Source organism: Candoia aspera, chromosome 3 (assembly GCF_035149785.1).
Source record: "Candoia aspera isolate rCanAsp1 chromosome 3, rCanAsp1.hap2, whole genome shotgun sequence".
NCBI lineage: Eukaryota > Metazoa > Chordata > Lepidosauria > Squamata > Boidae > Candoia > Candoia aspera.
Window position 1 is genome coordinate 137,360,459 of NC_086155.1, and position 15,703 is coordinate 137,376,161.

The following is a 15,703-nucleotide window of genomic DNA, read 5'->3' on the forward strand; positions in this document are numbered from 1 at the left end:
AAAACTATGGTATGCCCTGCATTTTTCTTCTGCTAGTGCTCAGGTATGTGCAAGCTGTTTAAATTGCCAGAAACATAAAGTGGGCAAAGGCCAACAGCTCAGAGGTTTCCACCATCAACCACCTATACAGATAGTCCTCACTTAACAACCATAATAGGGACTGGAAAATTAGTTAAGCGGTGTGGTTGTTAAGGGAGTCACCACATGACCAGACCCAATTTTATGACCATTTTTATGACTGTTGTTAAGAGAATCACAGTTCATTAAGCCAATCCAGCTTCCCCAATGGACACTTTTTGCTGGAAACCGGCAAAAAAGGTTGCATGATCATGTGACCACAGGACACTGCAACTGGTTGTAAATGCAAGTTGGCCGTCAAGTGCCCAAACTGCAATCATGTGACTGCAGGGGTGGTGCAACGGTAATAAGTGTGAGTACAGGTCGTAAAGCACTTTTTCCAAGGCCATCGTAACTTCGGACCATAATTAAATGAATGGTCATTAAGTGAAGACTACCTGTAGTCAAAAACCTATTGAGAAATTTGCTTTGTGTCTTTGGTATACTATTGGCTATAAATTCTGACGGGGGGAATCACTTTACTAGAAATGAGATGATTGAATTATGCAATATTTTGCAAATCAGAGAATCTGATTCAGTCTGTTAAAACAGGAGAAAATAGTAAACCTCAAAAGGAAATATTGGAAAGACCCCTATATAATTGACTATATTCATCCTTTTTTAGAAAGCCATGGGTTAGTTTAGATTCATGGAAACTATGCTTTATATGTTTATTTTATTTTTGACTGTTTTTAGATTGTTATGGAGTTTTTAATTGTTGTATTGTACACTGCCCAGAGTCTGTCTGTGAGAGGGTAGCTAAACAAACAAACAAACAAACAAATCTTCCTACTAGACGGACAGGGACTAGTATAAGCAGCTTATTACTAAACTAACTGTCCTTTCACAAGTGAATGGTTCCCAGTATGCTACCAGAACTGGATGAAATGTGAGCTTCCAGCGGAGGAATTATGGCAGGATCATGCTCTCTGATGTGTGAAGAGACACTGCAGCTGAGAACATTGGCTGGAAGGTGGATTCTGGCTGGTGCAATCTCCCTGGATCAAAGGGAGTCGTGAGATTAACCACCTGTACTCCGGATGTAAGATCCTTGTGAGTAATCTGCAGAAACAGAAAAGTTTTTGCAGTTGGCTCAGGAGTCAAGCTGCTGGGAGTCCTAGGAATCCATCTATGCTCCTAACTGCGGTGGAGTCGATACAGACATCGAGCTTTGCCTTCTCCATTTCTTAATCACTTCAGGAAGTAGTTGATTTACAGATGAAGAGAGATTTGCTCTGTGGCAAAGATAAGACTCCTTGTGGTGAGTTAAACCTCCTTTCAAGATTACCAAAAAAAAAAAAAAAAGAGCCCCAAGAAACAGAGACTTTAATTTAAAGATTCAAGAACTCTTTGCAAAAAACTTAATTAAGAGAAGATGTAAGAAAGTTTTAAAACTGACAGGGGGACAGTCTTTTCTTCCCCATTTTTCTATTTTTATTTTTATCATTTTTACTTTTGACAAAAGTGCTTTGGTGTACATTTTCATTAAGCCAATTAAAGAGACAGCCCAGTGTGGGAATGCTTGTTGTTTGTGTTTAAAGAGTGTATTTAATTGGCAGAATCTACATAACAAAACATAAAGTAAAGAATCAGACTGTGATGTTTAGTTGCCATGGAGATGTGATGCCTGTTGCGTCTGAAACTGTTGAGAGCTACTAAAACGAAAGTGTCAGAAACACAAGAAGATAATAAAGGAAAAAAAAGGAGAGGCTTGTGATTTTACTTTGCCTGCTTGAGACATCTTCAGTTTTGGATTAAAAATGGCTACTAGAAAAATGGCAAGAGAGGGGCTCATTAGAGCAACCTGTGGAAAAAATAGTGACACAAGATATACTTCAGAAATTTTTTGAACAGATGGGAAATAAATTTGATCAGATGGGGAATCAAATGGATGCTTTTGCAGAAAGAATAGATGCAAGATTTTTAAAGTTGAAAGAGCTGATGAGAGAAGATGTTAAAAAGATGGATAGTTCTAGAAAGCAAATATCTAGAGAGGTAAAACAAATTGATGATACAGTGGAAATTTTAGAGAGCAAGACAGAGGTTCAAGGCAGAGAGTTGGAAAGAGAATTGGATAATCTGACTTTACTGGAATTGAGAGAGAAAGAATTGTGCTTGTGATTCAGAGTTGTTCCAGAGGTTTCAGATGAAAATATTAGAGAGCGGATTATTAAAGTTTTTGCAAACTTTTTGGACTTGGAAGAAGATATGGATGCAGACATTGGTAAGATTTATTGAATAAATTCCAGATTTACCAGAATGAGGAATGTCCCTCAGGATATTCCATTTTGTTGGAAAGAAAACAAGGGATCAAGTCTTGCAGCAGCATTTTAATACAAGACTGAAATGGGCAATACAGATATAATTGTTTTGAAAGATTCCTATTAGCTGCCTGGAAACCCCTTATAGACTTTTTGCATAAAACAGAAAGAAATGCACTCATAACTTGTGGTTTTGATGATTAGGGGAAAAAATGGATAATAGAAAAAAGTGAGCTTTTTCTTTGTAATCATAGAATAAGAGATAGCTTTGTAATTATACTTATATTTGCTGCAAAGGAAATTGAAAGTTTCTTCTTTCTATTTCTTTCTATCTTTTCTTTCTGCACTTTTTTTCTTTTCCTTTCTCTTTTTCTTTATTTTCTTTATTCTGTATTAGTTTGTCTTAAGTTTTTATGTTCTCTTTAAAACACACATACATACATGAATGAATGAATGAATGAATGGGATGAAATGTAAAAAACCCTACTGCTAAACAAAAGAGCAGGTTTCCCCAGTTTACATGAGCCTTCCTCCCCTGGAGATCAATGGCAGAATTTTGGGGGAAAAAAAGTAAATCTTACTGCTACCATTGAGGATACCTATAATTTATACAGATCAAAGTCCCTGCATAATTTCCAATGTTCATGAAATGTCTAAGCAACTCTAAATCTTCCACTTAGTTGGAATAGAAAGCGCCAAAGCCTTCAGTGCAGCTTGAAGTACCGATGGTTCAGTACCGATGGTTCTTGATCAAATTCTACCTCCTTAAATAGCTGAACATCAACTAACTCTTTTTCATACAGTGATTCTGTATATTCCTTCCATCTTCTCTTAATACTACCCACGTCATTTAATGTATTGCCCATAGAATCTTTAAGGATAGCAACTTGGGGCTTGAATTTTCTCTTCAGCTTTTTCAGCTTGAGAAATGCTGATTGTGTTCTTCCTCTTTGATTTTCTAACTCTAGGTCTTCCCATATTTCATCATAATATTTTTCCTTATCTTTTCGAGCTGCCCTTTGAAATTCTCTATTTAGCTCTCTTACTTCTTTCTTTTTTCCATTAGCTTTAGCTACTCGGCATTTAAGAGCAAGTTCCAGAGTCTCATCTGACATCCATTTGGATCTTTTCTTTCTTTCCTGCCTTTTTAATGATCTTTCACTTTCTTTGCATATTATGTTCTTAATGTCTTCCCACAACTCTTCTGGTCTTTGGTCATCAGTGTTTAGTGCATCGAATCTATTTTTGAGGTGATCTCTAAATTCAGGTGCCATGCTTAAGTACGTGCAAAAGTACTTTATAAAACAATTATACTGCAGTAAGCTCTTTTTATCATAGATGGATTCTCTGCACTAAGAAAGAGAGATGGGAGAAGCTATGGAAATATGTGGGAGTGAATGAGGCAGGGAGCTGAACTGTAAAAGCTTTACCTGGAAGTAGCTTCAGAAACACAACCCAAATCATAAAGGAAGAAAAGCTTGTTCTTTGTGGCCGATCTCCTACTGGTTACATCAGGGTTGCCTGGAACATGGGAAGGCACTCTGCCATTCTAAGTGAAAGAAATAATCTTCCCATTGGGCAATTTAAAAAAATATATACAGTCATGTGAAAAGGAAAGTAAACCCTCTTTGAGTTCTATGGTTTTACATATCAGAACACAATAAAAATCATCTGGTCCTTAGCAGGTCTTAAAATTAGGTAAATACAACCTGAGATGAACAACAACACATGACATATCACACTGTGTCATTATTTATTTGACAAAAATAAAGCCAAAATGGAGAAGCTATGTGTGAAAAATTAAGTACAGTTAGGTTTGAGTTGGAGATGGTTCCTCATCCAAACCCACACAGCCTCCAGGCACTGAGACAAAACCTTGAAAACCTCACTTGGTTGGCCTGGGGTTGAAAGATATAATTGAGTAACTTCAGTGTACTGAATCCCAAAAAAGCAAATGACCTCACTCAGTGGTTTCATGTAGCTGTCGGGGGTGTGGGGGGGGGGAGAATAGAACCCTGTAGCACCCCATATATTGAGCTCAAGAATTTAAGTTATTTCAATCACAACTAATCACTGAAATACTGTGGCCTACAGCCTAATTTCAAAGACTTTTGTAAGCAATTAGTTCTGCCTTTTAACAAGAGCTATCTATCCCTTGCCTGAGAGCACACTGGGCAGAGAAAGGAAGGAAAAAGAAAAGGTTTGCAGAAAGGAGAGCAAGGAAGACTTTGATAGATAAAAGTTCTTTATCCTTGATTGAAAGGAAAATCAATCTTTTATCACTCTAATTATGTTTATTCGTTCCGTTGCTTCTGACTCTTCGTGACTTTATGGACCAGCTCACACCAGAACTTCCTGTTGGTTGTTGCCATCCCCAGCTCCCCCAAGGACAAGTCCGTGACCTCTACAATATCATCCATCCATCTTGCCCTTGGTCGGCCCCTCTTCCTTTTGCCTTCCACTTTCAGCATCTTCTCCAGGGTGTCCTGTCTTCTCATTATATGGCCAAAGTACTTCAGTTTTGCCTTTAATATCATTCCCTCAAGTGAGCAGTCTGGCTTTATTTTCTGGAGGATGGACTGGTTTGATCTTCTTACAGTCCAAGGCACTCTCAGAATTTTCCTCCAACACCATAGTTCAAAAGCATCTATCTTCCTTCCCTCAGCCCTTCTTATGGTCCAACTCTTGCAGCCATATGTTACTACAGGGAATACCATTGCTTTAACTATGCGGACCTTTGTTGTCAGTGTGGTGTCTCTGCTCTTAACTATCTTATTGAGATTTGTCATTGTTCTTCTCCCAAGGATTAAACGTCTTCTGATTTCCTGGCTGCAGTCAGCATCTGCAGTAACCTTTGCACCTAGAAATACAAAGTCTGTCACTGCTTCTACGCCTTCTCCCTCTATTTGCCAGTTATCAATCAAGCTGGTTGCCATAATCTTGGCTTCTTTGAGGTTTAACTGCAACCCAGCTTTTGCACTTTCTTCTTTCACCTTCATCATAAGGCTCCTCAGTTCCTCCTCGCTTTCAGCCATCAAAGTGGTATCATCTGCATATCTGAGATTGTTAATGTTTCTTCCAGCGATTTTAACTCCAGCCTTGGACTCTTCAAGCCCAGCACGTCGCATGATGTGTTCTGCATATAAGTTGAATAGGCAGGGTGAGAGTATACAACCCCGCCATACTCCTTTCCCAGTCTTAAACCAGTCCATTTTTCCATGGTCTGTTCTTACCGTTGCTACTTGGTCATTATACAGATTCTTCAGGAGGCAGACAAGATGACTTGGTATCCCCATACCATTATGAACTTTTACAGAGTATTAAAGAAACAATTAACTGAATAAAATGATTTTGAGTAATGAAGCAACAACTGTAATCAATCAGGAATATTAAACTTGCAAGCTATATAATAATATCTGTAATACAAACAAAAATCAGAAAGATTTATGAAAAGCAGGTAAGTACATGATTATATATGAAAATATTGTATTGAAAATTTCAGAAATCTATACAGTTGCATTATTTTATTAATTAGATTACAAGTTGACATTTCCTATACTCCATAATTAGCATTTGTAAACCAAATATTAAATATTTTACTGATACAAATTATTAATTCAAGATTCTCATAAACTATTATTTCATCTGAAGATGTGTAGCAGCATTGCATATGATATTTACATGTTAACTACCATTTTGATATGCAGAATAAGCCCAATCTTAGTGTTTATTCTGTATGGTGTTTTTACTTATATTGACTACCAGGCGGCAGGATACAACTGGTTTCATCCTGTTTGGGACTCCTCAGGCATACATGCCCACAGGTCTTTGTATGGGGTTCAAATGTTCTACAGGGAATTGAACTCATTGTACTTTAGGTAACTATATACAGTGAATTTGCTTTAGGACTATCCAGGCCCTGGTGTTCAGTGGTGTTGTAGGAATAAATATACAGTTGTAATTGAAATTATTCAACCCCCATTGCAAATCAGGTTGATTGTCAAATTGTACAGACTTTCAGCTGTTTGCAATGAACAAATCAAACAAAAGCAATTGAAATAGCTCAACACAACAAATGCTTCAAGTGGTGTCCCCAAATTCAACTGAAAATGCAACTTATAAAGACATCTCCAGTCTCAAAATTATTCAACTGCCTGAACAGAATCCATCACAACAGCACACATACAGTATGCAAAACAGGTGTTGTCTCAAGCACACCTGATGCAACTAATCAAGGGCTTCATTAGTTGCACCAGGTGTGTTTGAGCTAGAACGAATACCTGAAGTGGCTAGGGGTTTGTTGAGTGTCCCGCTTGACTGCATGTAGATACACAGTATGGCTAAGTCAAAAGAATGACCCAAAAAGGTAAGAGAAGAGATCATCGCCCTTCACAAACAAGGACCAGGATACAAAAAGATAGAAAGGCACTGAATGTTCCTTGAGACACCATTGGAAGCATAGTTCGCAAGTTCAAAGTAAAGGAACAGTGGTTATACCACCTGGACGGGGCAGAAAAAGGAAGCTGTCAGTGGCTGCAACCAGATTTCTGAGAAAGCAGGTGGAGAGAAACCCTCGAGTGACTGCAAAAGACCTGCAGCAAGACTTGGTGGCAACAGGCACTGAGGTTTCAATGAGCACAGTAAGGCGCATACTAAACACAGACGGTTCCCATGCCAGAACTCCAAGACGTACACCACTACTCACTCCAAAGCACAAGAAAAGTCAGCTCCAATATGCTCAAAATCATATAAATAAGTCACAGAAGTTTTGGGATTCTGTTCTGTGGAGCGATGAAACAAAACTGGAACTTTTCGGCCTGATGGATCAGTGGTATGTCTGGAGGAAGAAGAATGAAGCATACGCTGAAAAGAACACTCTGCCTACAGTTAAGCATGGTGATGGCTCGGTGATGCTCTGGGGCTGCTTTGTATCCTCTGGCACTGGAAACCTGCAGTGTGTGGACGGCAAGATGGATTCATTGCAGTATAAGGAAATCCTAGGAGAAAACAACATGCCGTCTGTAAGGAAGCTGAAGCTTGGGTGTCATTGGACCTTCCAACAGGACAATGATCCCAAGCATACCTCAAATTCCACTAAGGCTTGGATGCAGAAGAAGTCCTGGAAGATTCTACAGTGGCCATCACAGTCACCTGACTTGAACCCCATAGAAAATCTCTGGTGGGATTTGAAGAAGGCAATTGCAGCACGTAAACCCAAGAATATTACTGAACTGGAGGCCGTTGCTCATGAGGAATAGGCTAGGATTCCCCAGAAACGCTGCCAGAAGCTGGTGTCTGGCTATGCATCTCGTTTGCAGCAGGTCATAATAGCAAAAAGGTGCTCTACTATGTACTGAAGATGCTTGCCATGAAGGGGTTGAATAATTTTGAGACTGGAGAAGTCATTATAAGTTGCATTTTCAGTTGAATTTGGGGACACCACTTGAAGCATCCATTGCATTGAGCTATTTCAATTGCTTTTGTTTGATTTGTTCACTGCAAACAGCTGAAAGTCTGTACGTTTTGACAATCAACCTGATTTGCAATGGGGGTTGAATAATTTTGATTACAACTATACTGTATAGAGTCTGTCTTTAAAATGGTATATATAGTCCTCATTCTTTTTTCTTAAGCTCTCAGACCACAGATTCCTGGTAGAGTTTGAACTCCATAGAAAGATCTGTGGCTATATGGGCCTAATGAGATCCAAATAAACATTGTTCTAAAAAGCAATGTCTCAAATTGAGTGGCTAACTGAGGAATGTGGCTTTGTCCACTATATGGTCCCCTCATCTGGGAGTCAGCTGTATCCATGGGGAGGTCAAAAAAGTCAAGATGATGGTCATGATCATGAACAAACAAAAGAGGTGAGGATTTGATTGCACAACTGTGGCCACCATTTTGACTTTTTTGATCATCCTGCAGATGCCTTCGGCTGCAGCTCCTTCTCAGATCATGTGCCCAGCAAACAAGTGAATGCACACATTCTAACCCAAAAATGACACAATTCCACATAATCAACCACACATATTTTCCACAAAGTTATCAGATCAACTTCACAACTCACCAATTCTCTCACAAAACTACCCTATTCCTATTTGTTCTGATTGCTGACTGGCTGCAAGCACCCAGCTGTGTGTGTTCTTTCTAAAGATACTGGTTTAGTGTACTATGTGAGTTGTGGTTTATTGAGTTAAATAAACAAACACAAACAGCTTACTATAGTGGACATATGGGCAATTGCTTGTACCTAATCTTACAATCTGATCTGAAGCTTGTAGCCCTAAAGATTCATAGAGTGGTACAGTTTAATTGTTATATGTTAATTCTTTGTACTGGTACTTTTATACACTAGCATAAAAGTTTAGGAATTAGGTGGTAGTCTATAATCCTCAATATTCTATCATACAATAAATTTGCTTTGCTCAAGAAAATCATGCCTAAAATCTTAGTGCTAGATGCTTCCTAAACCATATAGATCTTTCTGTAAAAGTTATACTTACAGCATTGTTTTTTTTTAAAAAGGTGTAGCGTGTCACTTTTTTGCCCTCATATTCAATGTATACACTTATCACTACTTTTAGCCTTGGAAATGTTCATTTTCTTAGATGGATTGCAGGTGCCACATTCTGAATGAGTATGGAACTCATTATAGTAGTTCAATCTCCAATTTGCTGGTTCACTCTCCAAGCATTTTAATATTACAAAACAACTATTGTCCCTACAGAAAAAACTTCCAATTAGCTCTGTTAGTGAAAGCAGATATTCATGATGAGATCAATGGTTTCATGCCTCTTGGTGCTTAGATTCCAGACATTTTTAGGAGATTATAAAATGCTTTTAAAAACATTGCTACAATTAGAAAGACAGATGAAATAGTTACTTGTACAAGGAAACTTCTGTGAGAGCACCACTGAACTGAACTACTGTACTTAATTCATACAGTCCTGGATCAATTTCACAATTTAGAACCAAGTTATATGCTACATGTAAATATATGCAGTGGTAATCTGACTTTCCCATTAATTGGGAAAGGCACTTCAAGAAGTTATTTCAGTTTGCAACTGATTGTTTCAGAATACAAGGAATTAAAGAGATGGAATTCATACAGGATAATGTTGCATTTAAAGAGCCTTTGTAACAACATTATGCATGTAGGCTGTTGTTTAGAGACAACCTCTTTTTTCTTTGGCAGGGAAATAAGAATGAACTAAAGAATGTATTTTTTTTCCTTTTCCTTCTTTGTTAAAAGTTAAAAAACAAATTATATGTTAAAAGCTGTTTGTTCACTGTGATTTGGAACACATAAGCTACAATTACTTATTTTTCTAAAACATCTGTAGTATTTTGCCATAATTATGCCTTGAACTGTTTGCTTAAAATAACCCTGAAATTAGTCAAAAGATTACAATATTACTTTGTTTTTAGAAGATAATGCTAAATCAGAGTGATGCAGCAATAGTTGTCATTGCATTACAAAGAACCATACAAATGTAATATCCTTGAAAATACACTATTCTTACTAGAGATTTCACCTTTTATGTCAGATATATATTTTATTACAGTCAAATGCCAGGAATATGGAATACTAGTTACATCTTACCATAATTCTAAAGAAGTCAATCAGAAATTCAAAGAATCAAAAGCCCATGATTTATGTTTTATCCCAGAACAGTTAATCATTTAAACATTTAGGTCATTTGTACTGATTTATACAATATATTGCAGAAAGCAATCAACCAAAGCACTCCAACATTCTTTGTATTGGTAGAATAATGAAATATTAAGATTAAAAATAGCTGAGAATGAAGATTAGTTAATCCATAGTATTAGTTCATCTTCACTGACTCCATAGTATGGTAATATTCTAAATAGCTACTCCATTCTGATCTGTTGGACATTCCCACAGTGATTTGAAGTAATAATTGTAATACAAGATACTTAGAGGGTACAAGGTTGGAGAAAGCTGTCATAGATAAATGTGCTATTAATTCTCTCACTTTTGTTCAGCTGTTACGCACATTATTTCCAGAAGGAATTAGCATTGGAGATTTTTCTTTTCCCTGCTGCAAGGCATTCTGGACAACCCTAAGCTCTCTTGCAGATAGTATTAACCAAGATCAAATTCCTACAGGTATGTCACCAATGAAAGAATTCTCAATAGGGATGTGCAAAATGATTCAAATACGAACTGTTTGAGCATGGAACAGCTTCTGTAGAAAACAAACCATGGGCTTTGGAGGATTTAGTTCGAGAATGAACCAAAGTGCAGCAGTTTCAAATCAAAAGTGTTTTGAGAATTTGGTTTTAGGAAAAAAATCAAGCCCAGTTCTGCCCCCATCTCATCCAACTCACAAATAACCCAGCCTCTCCCCCTTTCAGACCCAGATTTGCACCACCATATCATCTGATATCAGCATGAAGGACCCTATCTCTCACATGAATTTTGAAATGGAGGGGTTGTGTGTAAATGGTTAGGGTGACCTCCACATAACTAATGGTCTCAGGAAAGCCACAGGGCAAGAATACTGTGTATGGTAGACAGATTGGAGCTTCATGGATAATTTGGAAGTATGTTAAGTGAGTATCTGAAGTGTGTGCCTGAACAAAGTAAAGTTTAGGATGTAGTCTTTGCAATGAGCATCCTCGGCCAGCAGCAACAGCTACCAGCTACGGATACACTTTATGTTTCAGTGGGCAGCAGCCGCTCTTGCAGAAACTGCTTTTCCTGGGTGGGGGAATGAGGAGGGAAAGTAAAGATGAAGAGAAAGAATGGAAACAGATGGCAGCAGCCACAGCACCAGAGAACACTTGGGCTTTAGGTGGTCAAGTTGACCTTCTCAAGTACCACATATGCCCAAGAACACAGTGATGGAATTAATGTGAACTACATTCTCCAGCCACATGGGTGCTTGTGAGAGGGGGAATATTTCAATTCTCTGTTCCTCATGAAATTGCCAATTTATTTCATGGTTGACTTGCTGGTGCAGGTGGGCCTCACCATTACTGCATGAAGACATCACCTCTGTGACCACATACAATCCATTATCAGGATCACCAAGACTCCATTTTCTCTTTGCCTCAATATTTAAGCATGTATATACTGAGGCAAAGAGAAAATGGAGTCTTGTATTTTTACTTCTATGCCACTCTACTCTAAAACAGGTCTAAGCAGTGCACGACTGTGTATTTTATAATCAGAAGTTGGTCATAAACAAAAACATAACATCCCCAAATATTCTCTTCCAGAATGAAATTTTCACCTCTTTTTGGAAACTCAGTAAGGAGGAGGTGGTCCTTATACATGTGGGCAACCTGTGTCATAGGAGACATGCCATATTTGAGAAAACCCTGCTCCAGGGCCCTTATATATGGAACTCCTTTGGAAATGGGACCCTCAACAGGACTTTCCTCCCAGATCCTGCAGGATGAGCATATTCACTTCTGATAAGATAGTTTTGGAGAAAGCAAGCTTGCACCATATAGGGCTTTAAAGGTGATGACCAACACATTGATTTGCATTTGAAAGTTGGCTGGCAGCCAGTGTGGCTGCTAGAGTAGAAGTGTTACATAGGCAAATCTCAAGGCTCCCAATTCTACTCATGCACTTGCATGTTGAACAGATTTAAGCTTCCTGGTGGTCTTCAAGGGCAGCTCCATATAGAGTGCCTTGCAGTAGTCCAGTTCTGAAGTGACAAGAGCCTGAGTGACTATATAATACCTCCTGGTCCAGGAAAGTTTGCAATTGGTGCACACAAGTTAATTATCCAAAGGATCTCCTGGCTATGGTCTCCACCTGCTTTTCAAGCAGGAGCTATGAGTTCCAAGGAACTCCCAAATTATGAGCCCATTCCATCCAAGGGAACATGACCCCATTCAGAATTAAAGGTGGTATATCTCTGGTCAGAAGGTATCTGTATCCACAGCCACTCTGTCTTGCTAGGATTCAGTGTAAGCCTGTTCCTCCTCATCCAGACCCTAACAGCCTCTGGGCACCAAGTCAGGCATCTCAGCTGCATGACCTGTCCAGCCAGTGGTGAACTACAACTGGGTATTATCTGCATATGGATGCTACCTGACCCAGCAGCTTCATGCAGACATTAAATAACAGGGGTGGAAAGGACTGAACCCTGTAGTACCTCATAACATAGTACAGTAGGCTTGCTTTCTCTTCACCCACCATCACAGACTGGGACCAGCTGCATAGGAAGGGGGAGAACCAATGATGCATGGTGACCCCCTAGTCCGAATCTTTGTAGCCGGACCAGAAGGTTACCGTGGTTGACATAACTGAAGGCTGCTGACAAGTCAAGCAAGACCAGGACAATCACTCTTCCATCCTATTTTGCCAAAGATCATCAGAGTTCCCTACCACATTGCTGAATGTGGCAAGTGAACATCCTGAAGATTAAGTTCCTTCTATATTAATCATTGTATTTACTTGTTTTTGCTGGCTTTTGCTGTATCCACACATTTTTTTATAAACTGCATGTCTTTGACACTATGCCAAAGATGCGGTGGGGGAAGAATTCAGGTTGAGATCAAGAAAAACGTTGTTCAAGGAAAGCCAGGACTAGCAAATCTGAGCTACAACAAATCTGAACTTAAAGAAGGGAACAAATTTTGCAGCCCAAGAGGCTCCCAATATTGCCACAACACTAGAAACTGTTGAGTTTTGTTTCAGTGAAACAGTGAAAGGGCAAATGATTTGAGTTTTGTTTTGTCAAGCTGCAGTCAATCCCAAACTTTTGGGATGCAATAAATTGTTTCAAGCTCAAAACAAAACAGATACACAGTTCGTAGCCCTCAAATTCATATCTATCAGGAAACTCTGCCTCCTGCTGTCTTGGCTGAACAATATTATTAAAAGAATACATAATAGTATATTTTTAATATATGTTCATACCCTTACTCATAAATAATGCATATAAAATTTATGTACATTCAAATATGTACCTAATGATGATGCAATCATGGAACCAATTCATATCTGCTCCATAAACTGCACAAGAGCTTAGATACATATTACATGGTTGCATCAGAACTGGTTCAGATAAGTATTCTGTGACTATAAAGCATATGCTGGCTGCAATCTGTATATCAATACTGATTCCTATGCAGACATGCATTTTGATATATGCCTGGGCCAATCTTATTTAAATGATTGCGGTGACAACCGTACATATGCCTGGGCCAGTATACCCCAAGTTTATGAGACTTCAAGCACTTACAATTATGTACCACATGGCCAGTCCGTAGTCCAATAACAGTGTAACTAATTAAATGTATCTGCAATATATACTATGCATGGATGGAACAAAGAGGAAGTCACTTGATGCTTCACATTTAGTACAGTACTGCCACCAGCAACATAGTCCTAACAAAATGGCCCTCTAAAGAATATGTTGTTATTGTTGAAGCTGCATTTCCTTGTTTCCCAGTAAGATGCATTTTATTTATATGACTGCATGCTGGACAGGAAGTGGGATTACTGTGTGCTGCTTATATTGATATCTATTTGCATGGTCCACTGTGCAGAGAGGGGAAGGCACATCATCCTAAAGTGGACATATTCAGCTATTCACAGCAGGTAGGACAATGGGCGGGAATCAGGCTTTGAGTGACTTATCTACTTAGGAGCACTGCTGAAGATCAAATGTTCAAGTGTGTACTGGCAAATAAATAATAGAGATAATTTCTGATCCCTGAATGTATTTGTAGATCCATCACAACACAGCAGCCAAAAGCTGGTGGGGAGAAAAAGAGGACACTTTGAAGTAAAGAATCAGCATGTCCCTGCATCTCGCCTTCCTAGTTATTGCTCCTATTGCTTCAACAGAGCTAAGCTGGTCCAGGGTAACAATGTCACCAGATATATTTATTTATTGCATTAAAAAAATCAGCTGTTTTAAAACCAGATTTCCCCAAAATGTGGATTATTGAAGGGATCTACATTATACCTATTATCCAACTGTTTCATTCATATACACACACACACACACACACAAATCATGGCTTTGAGCATAATTTTGAAACTGATCCTAAACAAATAACAACCTCAATATCTGCCAGTGTTTCAGTGTGGTGAACTACTAACACTTGAGAGGAGTCCAAGAGGATCTGAATTCTACAATTCCTCATGCTAAAATACATACTTAGTATTTTACATCCGAAACTTTTTCCAGCAGGCAACAGCATTTTAAACAGTGAAAATCTCAAAGGATCTTGCATTAAATCTTTGGAATATGCAGATGCGGTGCAATTGCCAGCTCTGTTTCTGCTTGCCTTATTTATCAATACAAACTAAGAACCCTCTAGTCGTTCCTCTTAGTTGCTTTTAAGCCAGCTCAAAAATACCCTTCTAGGATCCAGCAACTGGATCCAACAGCAAACATAATTAAATTTAATAAATCAATAAATAATAAACAGAGCAAACATAATTTAAATAAACAAACAAAGAAACAAACATTCGAGCTTCTTCCCATATCCCTTTACTCCACGGTATTGTGGAAAATTAAAATGACAGCACCCTGACTTACCCCCAGACATCTTTGCAAAGGGAAACGTTTATTTTCAGGCAGAACTGAAATCCAACTTCTTAAAATCAAGAAAGCTGGCGGGGATGGGCATTGTAGTCCAATATATCTGGAGGGCACCAATTCGGGAAAATCAGTTGGCATACAACGCACAGGATCATAACTTGGAAAGAAGCAACGGTGTTTAGCCGGCTGGTGTGGAAGGGCCAGAAAAACAGCCCCCTCTAGTTTCTCTCCTCCAGGGAGAAAGAGAGAAAGACTCGGGCACGGCTTCTTCTGGAAGGCCCAACTCACCCGAATGCGGCCCTTCCCTCTCCTCCCGCTCCCCTTTAGGGAGCCTTCTGCCTTCAGACAGCCGCCCTCACCTGATCCCACAGAGCGGGCTGCAAGACCGCAGCGACTTCGGCCTCAGGAACTTAAGGACGGCAGCCGGGAACATAACCTCAGAAAGCCAGGCAAAGAGCGAGCAGCCTCCGCCCACTCGAGTCGAGAAAGGCGAGCCGAGGCTCGCGGATCCAAAGTGATAGGCCCACGAGGAGGCGTCGCCCCTCCCCCCGCCTGGGGGAGGAGCTGGGAAGAGAAGAGCGAGGCTTCCGAGGAGGCTGGCCGTGGCGGGACTCCCGGATTACGCGGGGCAATCGTGTGAGGCTTGGAGCGCTCTCTTGAGGGGAAACGGAGCAGAGCAGGGGGCGAAGACGGCGGCGAGGGATCCAGGGACGATGGGCCGTGGAAAATAAGCGTATTATATGTAAATCTAGACAGGTGACGTGATTCACTTCTTCCTAAACG

The 15,703-nt window shown here is 39.5% G+C and overlaps 1 protein-coding gene across 1 annotated transcript in view; it reads right to left on the reverse strand.

Moving 5' to 3' along the window:
• ECI2 (enoyl-CoA delta isomerase 2) overlaps window positions 1–15,429 on the reverse strand; it is a 38,136-nt gene extending 22,707 nt beyond the window's left edge. Inside the window, exon 1 of the mRNA XM_063298842.1 lies at window positions 15,280–15,429. Within this exon, the coding sequence (XP_063154912.1) occupies window positions 15,280–15,353 (74 nt within the window). The 5' untranslated portion in view covers window positions 15,354–15,429. The remainder of the gene's footprint in view (window positions 1–15,279) is intronic.
• Window positions 15,430–15,703: the final 274 nt, after the last annotated feature.